Raw genomic sequence first — 17,189 nt, 5'->3', positions numbered from 1 at the left:
TTCTCAACTCATCCACGATGTTATAATTCAAAGCAAATTCTAACCCAGGCAATTTAAATCATATCATCTTAAGGCTCTCTGACTGCTTTCTCACTGCACAATCCAGAGGGATTACACCCTTTTCCAGCACTTGCAGTTTCTCTTGCAAAACTGAACACTGATAATGACCAGTGGTTCCTTCCTGAACACATGCTGAACTGGCGGTGGGACATGGGATTAGTTCCATTTCTTACTCTAGGAGCCTTGCTGCGGCTCCATGTATTTGGAGAAGAAAGTGCTTTTTCTTGCCATTTCATTAAGTTCATGGCATTCAATTTTATAAAGTTTTAAGACAGACTTATTTTGATTACTTCCATTCTGTCCAATCAAATATACCTTTGAATGTTTTCAAATGTTGGACAGCTGTGAAATATAAGTACTATGCAATTTGACTGTACATACATACATATTTTCATAAATACATCTGACAGGGACCTTGGAATTAAGTTCGTGATATCATGGGACAAAACCACAACAGGCTGTCTTATTTGTAAAATCTAGATGCAAAGTAAGAAGAGCTGAATTCTCTCATGTGGTCAATACACAAATAAAAACAAAAATACAGCATTAGTTTACCCATGAAATAATTTAAACATATTTGCAAATGTCTTGACAGGAAAAGTGTGTAATTTACAACACTGAAAACTTGTAGCAACCATTGACTTGTATGCGCTGTACGGTAGGTCACCCAGACAAGGCCAGCAAGGATGAGCATAGTGAGAGGTCCCAAAGGCAACTCCCAAACATCTTCCTCATGCGGAGACTTTGGTAATTGTCTGTTGTATAAAACGCCAACGCATCCGACTTCGTTTCAGGTGTGAACTTCAGCAGTTTTCCTGCCCTGGCACAGTCCAGTCTGACTACGTCAGTTATTGTTGAGACACTCTAAATCCACCGAGCAGCAGACGTTGCCATTCTGCACAGACAAACAAGCAGGTGTCAATCACCTCCGCAGAACAAGTTACAAAGAACAAAGGGGTTGGTGGCACCTAGAGACAGATGCCATCCCTGACACACTGACCACATACAAACATCTGCTTAAGCCACCATCACAAGGCGTCCTCACCGGTGTCAACTGTGGTGGCTTTTTGAGGAGGTTGGCTTTGCCAAACAACACTGAACTGGCCTGAACTCCACACAAACCCCGGATGTGAAAGACTCAGCGGTCCCCATAATAAAATACAGCACAGCAATGGTGATGGATATAATTTGATTTGGTTTTTCCCATGTAGGAAAGTTAATGGAGAGAGTTTTGATGTGATCTGCACACGGAAGCTTTCGGCTTGGCTGCAATAAGCAGACAGTTCAGATTCTTGAATCATGACAGATATGTATGGGGGGAGGGGAAATCATACTGCTTCGGAGTTTAATCCACTGTTAAATATCTTTCTGCCAAATCCAGTCATTTACAAAACTGTCCTTTGTAATAAAAACACCACAGCAAACACCAAAATCCTAAATGAGCATTTTTTCCTTCCTTTTCTTTAAATCCAACACAAACCAAAACCCACGGGAAAAAACTCTGAAGAATGGCAGAAAAGCTACCTTCAAAAATTGAATGCCCTGGAGCAACAGCTTGGCTTCCCACAGTGAGCAGAAGAACATTTTATATAACCCAACCCAACATTTTCCTAATTCTGATACTAGCACAGTGGGGTCATCACTGGACGGTGCAAGGGAGACAGACTGCACTGCTGCATCAGAGCCATTAGATTAAACGCTTCTTGATGAGATCAGGGAGAAGAAACTGGGACACCCCCTTCCCATTTTGTTGTGGGAGTGCCTTTCTTTCTGACTGTCAACATGTTTCCATTTGTGCACTTGCTGGTGAAATTTTTATTAGTGTTTTTTGCCTCTGCTCCCTAGCTCTGTAACACACATTTGCATGAACATCCACATTAGGCAATTTTTAATATATTAGCCTAGATTCATACTGAGAATGCCTGAAGGGTTCTCCTACAGAAACTCCCACTGGGATATTACATATCTGTCCTCAACATTTTCAACAAGCACATAATTGTTTTGTTTCCACCCTTTAAAGTACAAAAGGCATGTTTTTTCTGTAGGCCTCTGCCCTCAAGTCTCATTTACTCCCCTGAGATCTGCACGTAAGCTTCCAAGGGCAGAAAGCGACCTTGATTTTATTCAGCAACATACATTTGCATTACCTTGCCCATCGTACCTTGCATTTGCAGGTTGTACAAGGAGATCCCACCATTGTCCATACAGCACCGCTGAGTCTTGTAATCCCATAACCATCTAGACAGGTTTTCCTGATGTCGTAGGTGATGTTGTCAGCCAGACAGGGATCACTGACACAGTGGGGACAGCACTCTCCTTCAGAGATAGCTGTGTACTCGCAGTTTAGATTTGGGCACAGAAGGGGCCAACAATCCACCTCTCCTTCCTGTAAAAATGGAAGTAAATCTCATTTACTAGCTACGAAGAAACTTTCAATCCTGTTGAAAAGTTTTATATTGCCAAAATTGAAATAAACTTAATGGATCAGCTCTCAGTTTGGTTGATCATATAAATGCATGCATGAATGCTGAGCTGAAGTTTTCTAAATGCAGCAGGATATCACTCGGTTGTTTCTTGGCTAAACATCACCACTGTCATCATTGTTAGAGCAGACCACAAGTCCTTCCATGTTTTTAAAGGCAGCATTAAATAATGGGATCCAGTATTTTTCATAAACTATCATTTTTGCAGTGATCATGTTGCAGAATCCTTCCCTTTATGTATGATCATACAAAAAAACTCTGTGGGGTCAGAGCAGCTGTTTAAATATAAAATCAATGCTGCAGATAGACAGTTAGGGCTGCTGTGGTTTATCCCCAGAGGCAGCTGAGCAGCATGTGGCCACTTGCTCACTCCCTCCTTTCCCAAGGGGATGAAGAGGAGAACCATATGGAAAAGGTAAAACTTCTGGGCTGGGATAAGGACAGTTTACCAGCAAAGGGAGAGGAAAATAACATTACTGATAAAAGAGTAAACAAAGCAGGCGATACACATTGCAACTTGCTCACCCCTGGAATCCAATTCCCAGCCCATCTCTACACAGCGACCCCTCCTCTCCAACCAGAGAGGCTTCGTCCTCTACCAGGTTCTTGTAAAAATTAACTCTATCCCAGTTGAAAACCAGGACAATATGTTTGGGAAGCACTAAACTTTGATCTAACTAAAAACAGCCCCAATTGATTTTACTGTCAGCTCCTACAGGAACTGTTAGAGCGATGTCTGTCATGTCCCACTGAGTCACTTTGTTATTTAACTTGGTGAAAAAAGCAGTTTGGTAGATAGAAACATAGAGCAGAGACAATCATCAGGTCACTTCTGCAGAGCGTTTTTGTAGGATCTACGTGCCTAAACTCTACCTGCAAAGGGCTCCAATAACCTGCATAATGCTACTCTGTAAGGCCTGCACGTGTTGCTACCGCACACTGCATAGAACCGTATATGTGGCACTGAGTGAGGAATCACTGTCCTTTGAGATCTGATGTTTGTCAGCCCAGCCACAAAACCATGCAAAGAACTGCTGCCCACAAACTCAGGGTCCCTTGTAAAACACCTCACACCCCGCATTTGCCATTGCTGCTGGCTGCAAATGTTTCTTGCTGTTCTTTTGCAAGCATTATTAAAAAGCCCCAAACCTTAGGAGAATATAAAATACAATACTTAGTGCTGTACATTATGGATAATTATCTCTTAATAGTAACTTAGCTTTGAATGTAATTTGTTTCCTGATGCTCAGACACCTCTTGATTAATATCATATATAAAGACAATGTTATACAGACAGCTATAAATGGAAAACTGATCATTTTAATGAAATTCATTTCTGCACTAATTAGTATATCTGAGCAAAAAAAATTAAAGCTTTAGGGAAATAATCTACAGTGCCTAATAAGAAAAGAAGCTGGTTTTATTTTGCATGTTTGTCTAGTAACTTCAGTTTTTATCCTCCTTTTTTGGCTAATTTTTACTAATTCACCACATGGCATCAGCACACCATTTTTCCAGCTTTTGTTAAATGAATGGAAAAAAAAAATTGAAAGACTGCATTTTCTGTTTTGACAAGACAGGTATATCAGCTGATGGAATTAAAAGCTGAAACTCCTCCAAACAAATCCACTGCATGTAAAAAAAATTTAAGTCATTTAAAGATCAGATGACCTTATAAAAGTTCTCAGAAGTAGACTAATGCTGCAGTTAATAGGGTGTCAGGGTTTCCAAGCTTTTGTCAAGCTCTTAATTTAGTTCATTAGCTCTACTTATTCAGCAGTAAGAGCAAAACTGATGGTGTAGCTTTCAGTCCTCTGTTGCTCTGCAAGTGCTTTATCATCACTCCCAGTCTGAAAAGCAGGTGAAGAGAGCCAAGGCCTTGCTTCCAGATATGGTTTGCTAAAAATCACAGTGCTCATTATTCTTGCTCCCCTCCGAAACGCTTTACCATACCAGGCACCGGCACTGCTGACAGCTGTAGGTCCAGTTGTCTCCGCTGCGGTAGAGCTTGTGCCCTGTTTGGTCGAGGCACTGGCTGGTGACACGGGTGTCACACTCCGGGCAGCAGAAGAGGTCGGCGCTGGGGTTCTCGCAGTCGCAGGCTGTCCTCCGGCAGAAAATCCTCCCGTCCTGCAACAGCAGCACATTGCTGGATGCCAACCACAACCCGCCCCACAGCAGCACAGGTCAGGTCACGGGGGAAAGGGGGGTTGCAGAGATATCTATCTCAAAGGGCACGTCTTTGGTCTATCAGGAAACATTAAGTTCTTAACGTATTTGATGTTACCACCACCAAGGACTGGATACAGCTGGTTGTAACAGCTGAAATGCTGGTATTGTCCCAGTCTCTCTCAGTGCATGGATACAATACTGTCTGAATCTGAGAATACAGTTGTCCTGTTTCCAGCTAATTTAATTTAAAAGAAATCAGCATCTCAGAAGAAATACAGTGAAGCAATTTCATATCTCATTGGTCACATCAACCAACTCTTCAAGCAGTTGCCACTCTAATATATATATTTGTTTAGCACTATTTTGACTGACTGTATCACTGTAAAGAAAATAACTTGAATAAATAATTTGCAATTATGAAGGTCCCTTTAACTTCACAGGAGCACAGCATAGCAAAATCGCAGCAGCTCTAAACACTCTTCACTCTGAATTCACCTCTGGTTCTGTTCCACTTCTGGACCTACAATGCATCAGCTTATAGCTAAATGAACTGAGCATCTATTAGAATTCAGTTTGCATGTTAAAGAGGGTCGGTATTCCACAGGCTCTCCAAAACATGATTTTGCTAAATATTTGCTTACAGTATTGGATGGCCCATTTTGTTAAAGACCATTAAACAGAAATGTTTTGGATAAACAGAAGAATTGCTTCTGCATGTGAAGAGAAAGGGATATATTCTCTTTGCATTACGGGAAAACAAATTGACTCTAATTCTAGTTATGAAAATCGGACAGATGATCGTGGTTGAAATTATACTCCTCACTGTAGGTGAGCCAACACACTGATATGCCACATGTATCCTGGGAACTGAAATAAATCAGAGTTAACAACGAGGAGATTAGTGAAAAGTTTTGACATGATCTTCTTTTGCATCCAATGCTAGTTATTGGATTAGCCCTTATCCAAGCAAAACATCCCCTGCAGCCAGTTTGAAGGTAAAGCTGTGAGTGGACTGCAGCTATATTCTGCTTTGGATCACAACTCTACAATGCCTGAAACAACCCCGCTTATTTCACTGCAGTTTTCTCATTTTCTAATAGAACCTTGTGATTTTATAAAACTGTATCTAATGTAAGAAAGAAAAGGGGTTTTCATTGCCACCAAATAAAGGGATACCAATCAAAGCAAGAGAATTTATTTCCTCTTGATCCTTTTAAAGAGTAATTACTAAAAAGAGTGACAACAGCCCACAATGTCTTTTCCACAGGTCGACAAAATAGCTGTAAGAAACAGCATGTAGCACAGGAAGATGTTTTGTTTGTATTTTTATGTAAGAATCTGTAGTTGGCTCGTTTTTAAGCAAAATCAGCCTTGGCCACAATGCAACATGCACAAAATCAGCATGAGGGAATCACAATACCCCATCGATCTCTCTCTATATGTATATATATAACGATGTATTCCTTCCTAGTTTTGAATTATCACTCTCTGTTGTAAGAGTAATGAAAATTATTTCTTATGCTTAACAAGGAAAGCTGAAGAGAACACAGAACTCTGGCAATGTAGAACACATCCAGGTCAGTGTGGATCTGAACTGCTTTTGCAGGATTAGAGGGCCCTACACTCTTTATTGAGATTTGTGCCAAGGTAACTGAAGGTTCTCTACTTGTGACTGGTTTGCTGCTTTAGCTGTGGGAGAAGGAATAAACAGGCTTTATTTCCTTACTCAGCAAGTTTGAGTAAATCCTACGGTAAGGAAGACTGGCAGTAGCCCATTTGCTTAGCCACAGGTCTGGCCAGGTACAGAAGCAGTGCTGGGAAGAAACCCTTTCCACAAAAATCAAAGAAAAAGCCTTTGCCTCCTTTCAGTACATGGTGAAAGAAGAGAGACAAAAGCCTTCTTTGACAAGAGTTACAACTGAATCTCCATTCCTGCAAGTGGGAAAGCACAGCCATCTTCCCCCCACTTGCTGAGGGTGGACATGAAGCAGGAGCTTCAGGCATGTGGGGTTGCAGCAGGTGTCCAGGCAATCCAATGCCCTCAACAACGGCAGTCTCGCTCCTCTCCACAATGGAGTGCTGATTATTAATGGCTTAAAATAACCTATCTGCTTAGCTCCAACTGAGCTTCCAAGCTTTCAAGATTAATTTTCAAATTCCCCTTTCAGATAGTGACAGTGCTGGTAGTTCTGTGCTTCTCCGAGCTCCCATGCCGGTACCTCTGGGGAGCAGCTAACCTTTTATGTTGCCTTTACTCTCTGTATCTCAGAACATTGACAAAGCCTGATGATTTTGCCAGAGACCTTTTGGTAATCACAATACACTGCTGCTCTCTTTATTCTTTAAGCATCTGTGTTTTATCTACAACCTCATTAGCTCCACGCCTTTTGGAAAACATTTTTATCCCTACACTGTGGTGACACAAATCCTCTTAAGCTACAACATCTCACTTGCACCTTTGCAGTTCTGTAGCAGCACTGAGAGCTATACAGAAAATGAGAAATACAGAGAAAGCAACTTCTTTTCTTTCAGTGGGTAATAATATATAACATCTTAGTAGTGCCCTCCCTCCCAACTCTTGAATCAGTTGTACATGCTCCATAAGCAGCAGCGGTACCAACACAATATTGCTCTTACCAAAGGAACAACTGACACACAAGGGAATCGCTGTAAAGGGCGACTCAAGTGTCCATGGAGCCTCACAGGCACTTTGGGCAGAAATCAGACCCTGCAGGAACCAAACCACAGACCATCCTCACCATCAGGAACAGGCTTCACCTTGGCACATAGCCCTGTTCCTAGTGCTGTGCTTATCCCCCAGGCTTTTTCATACAGTGACTGGAGGGTTGTCCTAATTAGAGGACAGACTTAAAAGCCCAGACACATCCAAGAGTGTACAGCCAGAGCGCACAGCCAGGCTTAGTTTTTTCCATGGGAGAGAGAAACACCTTACCACCCTCCATCAAAATTCTAACAGCCTCGTGTATGAAACCCACAACAGTTCAGGAAGATGCCTGTAGAAGACACATCAATTAAAGTACTGTGTTCATTTATAGAATTTGACAATTTTGGTTTTTTGAGAATTTGAGAATTTTTAATATTCTTTTGTACCAAGAATAGTACTCAGATGAGTACTACTCCACAAACAACCTTACTCGATGAGCTTCGAAGTAAGGTATTTAATTTCCTTTGCACCAGATTTTAAGTCAGAGTATTTTCAAGATGGGATCTTTGTATTTCAGCCACTGCACAAAATATATCCATCTGACCTTTCCTAAAATAACCAGAACAAAAGAAAACCCAAAAGAAAATGTATTACTTTAAATCTGAAATGCTAATTTGTCTCCCAGATAAAACAAGAGAGTAGGATCATTTCAAAGTTTGAGTAAGAAGTCTAAGGGCAGTATAAGTTACACTGCCCTTTTCCTCACTGAAAATTAAGCAGGCTGCAAAAAGGTCAAGCAGGGCCAGCTCCCTGTGCACCTGCATGAGAAGGATGAAGCCCTGCAGCCGGTTGGAAAAGGAGGCTGGCGTATCGGAAGCCATCACAGTTTATAAAATATGTTTCAGTAACATATTTCAATAAGCACTGATTTTACATCTGGCCTGTGATATGATAGAGGAGGCGTTCTTCCTTTTGATCTCGTTCTATAGACAAGAATTTGGCTCTTGAAACAAGGCAGCTACTAGAGTGAAATTAAATGCAAATGTTAATTCACAGAAGGAAAGACTGGAAACTGAGGAAAGATATAAAGGAAGAGTCACAGCAACAAAAAGTGCCAGGCATAGTTTAAAATATCTATGCACTAGTTAATAATTTTGTCTATTTTCATATACTAATAAGAACATTCAACATAAAAAATAAGTGAAAGGAGAAATGCCAAATAAAACAAATTACAAGCAAGCTAAAATGGGAATACTAATAGTTATGATTCTGCAAAGGCAGACCAGATGTCTTCACATATATTAAACTGTTTATTCTATTGACTGGAAATCCTTTCATAAGCCAGCCAGCTCCCAAAGATTACAATAAAAGCTTGATATATATTCAGTGGAGTTGTACACTTCAGCTTCTGAAGGGAGGAGTTTTAGGGAGCTTGAGGCTACTTGAAGTAAAAAATATAGCAACTACCAAGCAGTATTCCCTTTTGAGCCCAAACCAGCAGTGTACTTGGCGGGCTCTATACACTCTAAAGGCTGGATTTTCCCTTCTGCTATACTTTTGCAGTACAGCAATTCTAAGGCTTTCAGCATCTCGTACCTTCAAAACAACTCTTCTCTCATGTCCTCTCCCAAACCCTCAAATGCTTCTCTGGCTCACCAGCATTGAGACACATGGACTGACAGGCCATTTCTCACACTCTATGTTCAGCTTTTCACAGAGGCCAAAACCTCATTTTATTTAGACTTATGCAAAGGTCAATAGTGTTCTGCTGTGTCTAAGGACAGCTTTAGCAGTGCTACGAACACATCAGGTCATAAGGGGCACAAAAGACTAATAATTTCTCAGATTGGATTTTGAAAATTCTTCAAATTTCAGTAACAGCACTCCTCTTTTAACTGCTGGAAATGAAGACCGTAGAGTCAAACATTCTTTTAACCACACTCTGAAAAGAACTGGTAATTTCCAGGGAGGAAAAAAACAACAACTGATCTAAATGTTAGTTCTAAATTCTATTTACTTATACTATGCCTGGCTTCTCCAAAGGTTCAGAGAGAGCTGCACTGCTCAAGTGGGAGTGTTGTCAACACAGCCAGGCTGGGATGAGCAACAGAAAGCTGGCCTTCACCCTTGTTCACTTAAGAAAATTAAACACCTGCTGCTAGGTCTTCTAAACTTTGACCCACATTCAGCACTTCCTTCTCACCCAGTTGACATGTATTCCAAGGGAAATGCCACCAGCAGGAACACAGTTGACTATTGTACTTGTACTGAAAGATGCATATTCATGTAAAACAGAAATTGCCAGCAAAGGTATTTTACAATCTGGCTGCACTTCTCATCACCCAACTGATTTCTCTGCCTCTGTGTGTGCAGTGTAGTAAATTACAGAGTTTTTTATTCCATATTGAGTCTGTTTTACCCGTGATGCTGATTGTGGAATGATCTCTCCCTGTCCTTATCTCCACTCCTAAGCCTTTCAATATATATCTTCTCCCCTGTCTAGCTAAAAAGGGGAGTGGCAGAGGGACTTTGGTGGGTGTCTGGCCTTCAGCACCTCAGTGCTGATCACCTGAATGTTCTGTTGAAGAGTAATGCAAGGCCCTCAATCAAGACACACTACAAGTGGCTCTGACCCACAGGGTGACATGACATGGGAGAAGCTCAGCAGGATAAACCATTATTCAGCTGTGTCTGTGGTGGTACAAACTAAGAAAAAAGGTGACATCCCAGAAGAATTTCCCTGCCACAGCCTCAGCTTACCTTTTACCTCAGTGCATTGTACTGAGGCTAATATTTTTCCAACTGCAGCAGCAATGCAATATTGGGCTTCTGACAAGAGCCCAGAGAATCAAAGGACTCCTGAAACCCAGACCAGCTGGATCTCACCTTGCAGGAACAAACGGAGCATCTGTCCTCCCTCAGGGTCCACACCTGCCCGTTCCTCTTGAAGCCGCCTTCATGGGGACAGTCTCCAGTGCAAGATGGTCCGGATGGACAAAGGCAATCAAAGCCTCCAGCCAGGTTCACACAGGCTGAGTCATTCCAACAGGTGTGGATCTTTAAGGCACACTCATCAATATCTGCAAAACAGATTTATGCTTTGGACATCTTTTTGTTTCGTGGTGCAAATTTTATTTCTGTATTATTTACTCCTTATCTGCCTTGCTGGTGGAAGAAAGGCATCTTCTTTTTGATATCTCCCATATTTACTTGCTAGAGACATTAGGCACTGGGTTTTTTTCAGTTATTCTTCAGTGTCTGTTTTGATTCTTAAACTATCTCCAGGGGGCTTAATTGTTAACGTTGAATCTGACCTATCTAATGGAACTATATGTCAATGATGAGCTTGAACTTTCAAACAAGGATGTATAGTGATTTCAGAGTGACTGGAAACCAGTGAACAGAGTGACTTTCTGTTAGTCAGACCACTTTCTGCTCTGGATTTTACACTACAATAGAAGGGTACCATACTTAAGTTCCTTGCATGATCAAGAATTCCCATACTAAAAGTGGAATTGTATCCTGTTCCCATTGCTAGAAGATATAACTGAATTGGAACCCCAAAAAAATCAACCCCAAACCAACCAACCAAAAAAAAAAAAAAAAAAAAAAAGACAGACATCAGAAGCACTTTATATAGGAACAAAAGTCAAAAAGTCTTAGAACAAAGCTGTATGGGAAAAGTATGATTTAGCAATGACACAAAGAAATAAGCAACAAAAATTTGTTATACACTAGAGAAAAGTAAAACATAATTATGCAACATATATTTATCTAGGGATTCTTTTTCTTTTTCTCACAGTGAAAGCCATGAGATTTCTAAACATATTGTGAAAACCAGGGATTTCTTTAAGAAAATAACATTGGGCTGTTCTAAAGCGATATATCGACAGATAACCCAGATAAAATACCAGCAAACTGGTGGGACTCTCTTGTTCCAACACGAACAACAAAAACTAAGCAACAGCAGGAGGAGGAAGCCGGAGAAGAAAATCCTTTAGAAATATGTGATGGTTTCCATCACAAAAGCTCCAGAATGCTATTACATTAAATCAGAAATTACAAGAAAGAATCCTCACACCCTTTAAAACTACCTAATCGCTAGCGTGACATTTATAACTGTTTAATTGTTTTCTAAAACAACGAATTCAAACATTTAATAGAATCTACAAAGAAAATTACCGTAAGTCTACTTTAGGAGGGATGCCCTACTTTGGGACAGCTGCCATGTGTTCACAAGTCATCTCAGAAAGGCAGAACTTAAACATTCTCTCAAGCTGCTGAAGGGAATTCTCTACAGCAATCGAGTCACTAAAATTCCCTCTGACAAGGTCAGGAAAATTTCTGGTTTCAATTCATAAATAGTCCAGGAACAAGTGGAAACACAATGGTGCCCCTGAATTTGAGCAATGCAAAACCAGCATTCACAACTGAGTCAGGGGTCTGGGTTGCCAGAAAATGACTGTTCTTTCAGACTGCAGACCCAAAGGGAAGCTGGAGGCAGTTACACTGCAGAAAGGCTTCACTCCTGGACTGACCTGTGGGCCAGTCTCTTTCTAGAGAGGTTCCCAGTGGCCTGATAGTACAAATTCTCGTCGCTCAGAATTTCCAAAAATTAGTATATTTTGCTGCCCTGACAGTTCTAATTGCCATAAAGTAACATTGTTGCTCTAACGCAGAGCTTAGCACTACTGAGCACTTGAAAGCTCCACTGCCACTGGTGGAAAAGGTGCTGAGAGAAATTAAAACCTGTAGTTCATTGTTTAACGGAGTGTCAGAGTATCACAGAAGGTAGAAAAACCATAAAGAGTAACATGAAGAGAACTATGAATGAGCTGGTATGAAATGAATTATACCCAAACGGCTGCTGCAAGACTTAAAATATTATTTAGAATATCCCATTTCCCTTTCAACAGATTTTGGCTTGCATTTTACGTTGAAGACAGATGTATAAATGAAGCTTTCACTTTGTCTTTGGCAATTTCACCAAGAATCATCAATATCTCCTTCCCCACCATGTTAAGGGCTCCTTGAATAGCGTGTATATATATAAAAAATGCAGCAGGATCACAGTGCAGATTAGAAGGATAGCTTTCATAGTTCAGAACTAAAAGGATTTCACAGATTAATATAAAGCCATATTGCCTACAGAGTTCCATGTAATTGATTTACTTATGACACAGAAATTTAATTCTGTTTCCATGTAATTTAACAGATTTATGGAAAGCCAGATGTTAGCAATTATAGAAACTAACATCATTCATATCTCAGTAGTACAGACCTGTTCCCACTGTTACACATATCCAAAAGGGAAGAACACCCTATTTACATGCTGCTACTGCTGTTCTCTGTTTAGCACACATAAAAAGGATGCTCCCATTAAGAGCAGCCTGAACTGGTAAATGGGACAGTCTTGACAAAGAAACCAATCAAGCAAAGCTGAGGAACATAGTGTGAACATAAATTCCTAATTGCTACTCAGTTTCTCCAATTTTTTTCATTCTTTATGCAAATGACGGTTTCTTATTATTTGATGGCATTTATTATTTAAAAGTTTTAGTCATTAATCAAATATAAAAGGCTTGGACACTGTACTCATTTCCAGTCAAACTTTTAATAGAGCTAATTTTCTGAGCACATCCCTTTGGCATTTTTTCTCGTCGCTGATGCATTTAGAAGTCAGAACAAACAGCCAATGTTCCCAACAACTCGAGGAAAAGAAGTTATAAGCATAACAGGTTTTTTTCTTCTTCACTCTTTCAGCTTCAACTCAGATTTGGGGGTGGGGGAGTGGGGAGGGAAAAAAAACCCAGACAAATGCTCCCATACTGTTAGCTCGAGAAAGCATTTCGGCTTCATAGAAATCAGATGGACTTGCTCATATGAACATGAGATCAGCATGGAGATGGCTATGCAAAACATGGAAGAAAGTACTTGTGTAGTGTGAAATTTCTCTTAGCAACAGGAATCATGTGTCTACTTAGGTGTTGAAAAATTAGCCTAGTTTAAAATTCTGAACATGTCCAAAACAATCTTCTAATGAATATGAAAACTGTATGATAAGACTCTTGCATAGAGATTATTTTTATATTATTCAAATTCTTGCTCAGCTCAAATTTCTCACACTCTCCTCAGGTTTCGTTTGCTTTTCCACAGCTGCTCTCAGAAGGTGCAGGCCAGAAGCTGCAACATGTAATGATGGGCAAGGCAGAACTGTACACAAATACTATTTCCCATTATAACAACACTAGGTAGGAAGAGGAGATATTTATTTTTAAACTAAGCAACTTCTAAGAACAATGTACAAGTCCATATGTGAAATAGCAAGGAGATTGCATTGTCTCTCCCTATAGCATAGTCTTTCCCTATATTTAACACAAGAACAAGGTACCTGTCTTGACCTTCCAGGGGATTAACTCTTTCATGCATGCTGTCAATCTGTGAAATATATCTCATCTTCAAGCCTGAAATAGGACCTTGCAATCTTAATCAGTATATTGATATAATCTATGGAATAAACTAGGAATTAACTCAAGTGGCAGACCTTTACTTCCCTGCTCCACACAGTTCCTTTTCAAAAACATGCAAGAATATGGGGGAATGACCATAATCAGAGACTTGCTGGTGATGCCAGCCTGTTTTCTATCAAGACCATAGCAACTGAGACATGCCACTTCAAACATCACACAGGGCTATGATAAAACTGGTCAAGTTCTTCATTCTTCAAACACACCCAGTCTGTGCTTCTTAATCAAATGTCCAGCAACAAGCACTCAATCATATGTATTTTAGCTGCAATGAAACTGGTTATGTTATGCAGATGGGAAAAGAAAGACAACAAACCATCCAAGACGTGCTCATTTCCCACTATGCTCTCAAAGTACATAAAGCCAGCTCGGTAATGTGGGCACACAAGAAATAAGAATCAAAATGGAATAGGAGAATCCCCTGAGAGGCACTTTCCTTCTCCATCCTTTCTGGCTGTAACAAGAAGTAATTTGCCTCGGATATTATGAGAGGTCCCATGACCACTGTATTTGAGTGGGGTAGAAGATGAGCATGACTGTACATATCAATACAAGTTCATTAACTTGGTTTCACTGAAATGTTAAACCAATCCCTACCCACTTTATTTCTTAGTTTTCAAGGCTATTCAGGTTTTAATGGTATGACTTTTCTATAGCACCTTAATAAATGTGTGCAAGCAAGTCATGCAAGGTGGTGCTCTGTAATATCATGATAAGCTATTGCAGAAGAAAGAACCCTACTAATGTGCTAATTTTAACTGTTATGGTACATTAAACCATTACAGTATAATGTTAATGTGAAAAATGAATGCTAGGTTCCCAAACCAATGTATGTACAAGTTAACTAAACACTGTTTTGACATATCATTTTTCACAGGCAACCTGTCACAGTATTTGCCTTCTTTCTCAATCCAACAAAGTGATTGGGACCCATCTTTGAAAACCATAAATCACTAAACAGATTCATTTTTAGTTAGAAAATATTTGATGATAGCACTTTTATTCTATAGAGACATAATGCTCTATTAAAGAGCATTGCATAGTAAATTAGATTGTGAATATAGGATTTACTAATGCTTTGTAGAAATACAGAAATGACTAAACACAATTACCTCAAAGAACTGCAATGCAACTTTCTCTCAGAATGCAGAATTTACTAAATGGAAAGTAAGCAAGATAATTTTTGTTTTGCAGGATAAAATCAACAGACCGATATTGGGAGCTTTAAAAATTCTCTGAACAAAACAGAATATTCATAAACCAGCATGTTCTAGAGTTGGTCTTGGATACTCTATACCATACACAAACCCTTCTGTCTCTGTACCACTTCGCTAACGGTAGAAAAGCAATTCTCAGGCATATAAGAACATTTTCAAAGGATGGGTCTAGCTTTCTGTTTGACACAGACAGGGGAGCAAAATAAATAAAGAAAAAACAGGAATTGATTTTAAACCTATTCAGACTTGACCCTCAAGCATACCTGCACACAACTTTTGTGGGAGTGTAAACACACGTGGCGTTTTCTCTCACAAGCAGCTGACTCCTACCTTTCAGTTCCCCACACCTACTCTAACCCTGCAGTGAGGTTGAGATACACAACTTTTGAGGATGAAATACATGGCAAATCTTGTGGGTTTTTGGTAGGAGAAGGATCCACATTACGGTTTCCTACAAAATTTGCATTGATTCTTAAAAGAAATAAAAAAATACCCCAACCCAACAACTGACAAAGACTGCTGCCTTGTTCTTCCTTGTGTGCTTGCAAGTCATGATACAGAGAGTTGGAAACATGAAACACCACGAAAAAACTGAAATTGGGAATTCTGCACTCCAGAATCTGAACACCTCTCTACAAGATCAGAAGCATCTCATTTAAACAGAGAAGGAGATTAAAAAGTATAATTTAATTTGCTTTTATTTTTCTGTGGCAGGTAAGAGCAAGTTTTGTGAGAAATCATTAACTTCCCAGGATGCAGCATTTCTTTGCCAGTTCTTGCCTTCTTTTTTTTCTGATTATCTTAAAGGTTATCACTGAAAATTCAGTAGTGAGGTTTTATTCAATGATTATTAGGAGGTAGCAGTATTTGGCAAAAGGTACGTAGTCTAGGTTAAAAAAAAGGTATGCCAGTTGCTTCAATATGGTATCAGAAGATAGTAGTTAATACTGGAGTACATATCATATGACAACTAATAGATCTCTATATTTGGTTTGTTTACCTTAAAGCATAGCAAAGTTCCTATTAAAAAAGGAAAAAAAAAAGGATCAACCCAGCAACTATAGCCTGACAACCCAGCAACTACAGGCTACATGTTTTAATTGCCAAGCAAACTTTGGTAGCAACTTGGTATAGCAATTGTCTTTTGTCTGCAAGCAGTATTCTTAATAACATATTGTGAAAGGCCAGTGCCTCATAAAAACACTACTGCTAGAAATTAAATTACATTCTCTTAATTTGAGCCTGCTCACCATCACCTTATGAAACTGACATATTTTATAAAAGCATCGCTGTGGAAATACATTCCTTTTCCAAAACTGCCTTCAGTTGATATTTGGAGCAATAAAAGAATTTTCCCAAGCTTGAAGTGGCCTGGGTAAGTCATACATCCTTATTACCCAAGCTCTGGTGCAACTTTATGACCTTCCGTGTCACATTCATTGATTTACACATTTGTCCCTTGCCAGGTGACAAATTCCACTGTTTTCTCATAGTCAATGAGAAAAAAAAAAAGCTTTTAGAAGCACTCAGATCTCACACCACTTCACAAATGGATGTTATTTTTTTAAACGTTCTGCAAGCACTGCAGAGACCCTACAAGCAATGACTCAGCTCCAGGACCACCAATGCGTAACTGGAGGGAAAGGGGGTTAGCCGACAGATAGGCAAAGGCACCCAGCAAAAGCAACTGGCTGCCTGGACTTTGGGCATCCTGACAGAGCTGACAGGATGTCCCACTGCCTCAGGACTTGCAGATGTTGTTATTACTGGAATTTTGGGAGGTGGGGAGGGATTACTCTCTTTTTCCTCATGGTCTCAGCCTATTTATTGTTCTCCACGTTTTGTCCTTGAAGGACAAAGAAGAACTATTTCAAAGCGCAGTGAAGGGCAGTCGCCCAAACCCACCTCAGATACACACTGAAAGTTCAGTCCCTAAGACACACCAGAAGAAAATGCTGTTGCTAAGTAGATGAACCCACTTTCAGCAGCAGGAGAGTGAATGGCTCTGGCCCTGACTCTAAATGCTCCACCAGGCAAAAAAGCTCTGGAACACAATGAAAGTGCA

At 40.0% G+C, this 17,189-nt stretch overlaps 1 protein-coding gene across 1 annotated transcript in view; it reads right to left on the bottom strand.

The window, feature by feature from the left end:
- Positions 1 to 904: 904 nt before the first annotated feature.
- Positions 905 to 17,189, bottom strand: part of NELL1 (neural EGFL like 1) — a gene marked incomplete at both ends in the record, with an annotated part of 287,941 nt that continues 271,656 nt past the window's right edge. The window contains 4 exons of the mRNA XM_084263433.1: positions 905 to 955; positions 2,222 to 2,446; positions 4,497 to 4,673; positions 10,267 to 10,460. Of these exons, the coding sequence (XP_084119559.1) occupies positions 905 to 955; positions 2,222 to 2,446; positions 4,497 to 4,673; positions 10,267 to 10,460 (647 nt within the window). The remainder of the gene's footprint in view (positions 956 to 2,221; positions 2,447 to 4,496; positions 4,674 to 10,266; positions 10,461 to 17,189) is intronic.

The sequence above is a fragment of the Gallinula chloropus genome, assembly GCF_964237585.1.
Source record: "Gallinula chloropus genome assembly, chromosome: 4".
Taxonomy (NCBI): domain Eukaryota; kingdom Metazoa; phylum Chordata; class Aves; order Gruiformes; family Rallidae; genus Gallinula; species Gallinula chloropus.
The sequence above is the reverse complement of the archived record's forward strand: the minus strand, read 5'-3'. Positions and strand labels throughout refer to the sequence as shown.